This window comes from Centruroides sculpturatus, unplaced genomic scaffold (assembly GCF_000671375.1).
Source record: "Centruroides sculpturatus isolate CEXI.00-Female unplaced genomic scaffold, Cexi_2.0 scaffold199, whole genome shotgun sequence".
Classification (NCBI taxonomy): domain Eukaryota; kingdom Metazoa; phylum Arthropoda; class Arachnida; order Scorpiones; family Buthidae; genus Centruroides; species Centruroides sculpturatus.
This window is the reverse complement of record NW_019384516.1, coordinates 599,944-601,746: the sequence shown is the minus strand read 5'-3', so window position 1 is coordinate 601,746 and position 1,803 is coordinate 599,944. Positions and strand designations below refer to the sequence as shown.

General features: G+C 36.7%; 1 protein-coding gene across 1 annotated transcript; it reads left to right on the top strand.

Moving 5' to 3' along the window:
* The first annotated feature begins 579 nt into the window (after positions 1-579).
* LOC111622591 lies at positions 580-1,136 on the top strand. Its single transcript, XM_023365004.1, has 2 exons — positions 580-889; positions 985-1,136. Exons 1-2 carry the CDS (start codon positions 580-582, stop codon positions 1,134-1,136), a joined length of 462 nt encoding a protein of 153 aa, XP_023220772.1.
* Positions 1,137-1,803: the final 667 nt, after the last annotated feature.

Here is a 1,803-nt window from a genome sequence, read left to right as displayed (position 1 = left end):
ATATTTTCATTAGAGGGCTCCTAAACTCAAATTAGCGCTGTAATTTTCTTCATAAGCAAAATGTTAGGCATCTTCCGCCGAATCACTATACATAACTTTATTTCCCCCAAACACATTTATGTAGCTAAAATTAGTTTTAACTAATGTTAAAAGTTAAAACTAGTTTTATCTAAAGTCAAAACATGTACAGCAGTAAATTAACTAGACAAAACCGGTTTTGTCTAGTTAAAACTAGAATTTACTGTAGTCAAAAAATGAATTTGAGTTAAAACTAGTTTTAACTAGACAAAACGGGTTTTAACAAATACATTCAGTATAAACTAGTTTCAACTAGTTAAAACGCGTTCTAACTAAAAACGGGTTTTGACTGTAACATATATAAATAATTTGTTCTAATATTCAAACCACAGTGGTTATATATATATATATAGCCTTATAACAAATAGGGTTGGCGTCAGGAAGGGCATCTGGCTGTAAAACCTATGCCAAAACTACATGGAATGTTTGCTAGGCTACAAGTAAGTTATAACTGTGTTAGGACATCCCCAAAGCAATGTGCAGTCATGTCACCTGAAAACTATGTCAAATGAGCTGGGGCTACCGAACCAAGGACATGTTCAGATAAAGAAGTTAGTCCAGAAAGAGAAGAGGAAGAAGACAAGTATAAGAATAGGTACTTTAAATGTCGGAACATTGAATGGGAAGAGTAGAGAGTTGGTTGATCTTATACAAAGGAGAGTGAACATTTTGTGCCTTCAAGAGACAAGATGGAGAGGAAATAAAGATAAAGAACTTGGTGACGGGTACAATCTGTTTGTGAGTGGAGTGAATAAAGGAGGAAGGAATGGAGTTGGTATTGTAATTGATAAAGTTCTAAAAGACAGTGTCTGTGAGGTTAAACAAAGGTGTGATGGAATTATGAGCGTTAAGTTGGACACTGGTGGAATTTTCGTTATGAATTGTGTGTGTATGCTCCTCCTCCAGGTAGTAGGGAAGGAGAAAAGACAAACTTTTGGACAGATCTTGACCAAGTTATAATGTGTGTTCCTATGAACGAGAGATTAAATGGTCATGTTGGGAAGAGGAAGAATGCGGAAAGAAAAGTTCTGGGAGGTGGAGTGTGGGAGAAAGACTAGTTGATCATGCTGTGGCTTTTGATCTTACGCTAGTTAACACCTACTTTTAGAAGAAAGCGAATCAACTGGTTACATACATGAGTGGAGGTAGATCCAGCCAGATTGATTTGTTCTTGCACTGCAGGAGACATCTGAGAGAATTGAGAAACAGTAAAGTATTAAATGGAGGAAGTGTTGCTGCACAACATAGAGTTCTCCTGATGGATTGTGAATTTCTTATGGGCCATTGTAAGAATTGTGTTAGCCAGATTGAACAAAGTATCAAATGATGGAGATTGAAAGAGGAGGAATTACGGAAAGAGTTTAAGGTAAAAGTGTTAAAAGAAATCCAGTTCCTGGATGATGTGCAAACGTGGTGGTTGCTGAATAGTAATTGTATTTTGAAAGTTGGAGAAGAGGTTTTGGGAAAAACTTCAGGGAAGAGATTGCCAGAAGGAAAGGAACTTTGGTGGTGGAATGCTGAGGTACTGTACAAGACACAGTTAAACAAAAGAAAGAGGCAAAGAAAATGTGGGATTTGATGGGAAGACCTGAAGATAAAGAAACTTACCATTTGGCAAATAAATGACTAAGAAGGTGGTGGCTATTGCAAAAGCAAAGACTTTAGAAGAGGCTTATAAAGTTTTCGAAATGAAAGGCAGTTGATGAGAATTGCCAAAACAAGAGA

Coding starts and splice junctions, on each gene's coding strand:
- LOC111622591 (XM_023365004.1), top strand. CDS start 580: ATGTCAAATGAGCTGGGGCTACCGAACCAAGGACATGTTCAGATAAAG. Junction 890..984: donor AGTTCTAAAAGACAGTGTCT/GTGAGGTTAAAC, acceptor CTCCTCCTCCAG/GTAGTAGGGAAGGAGAAAAG.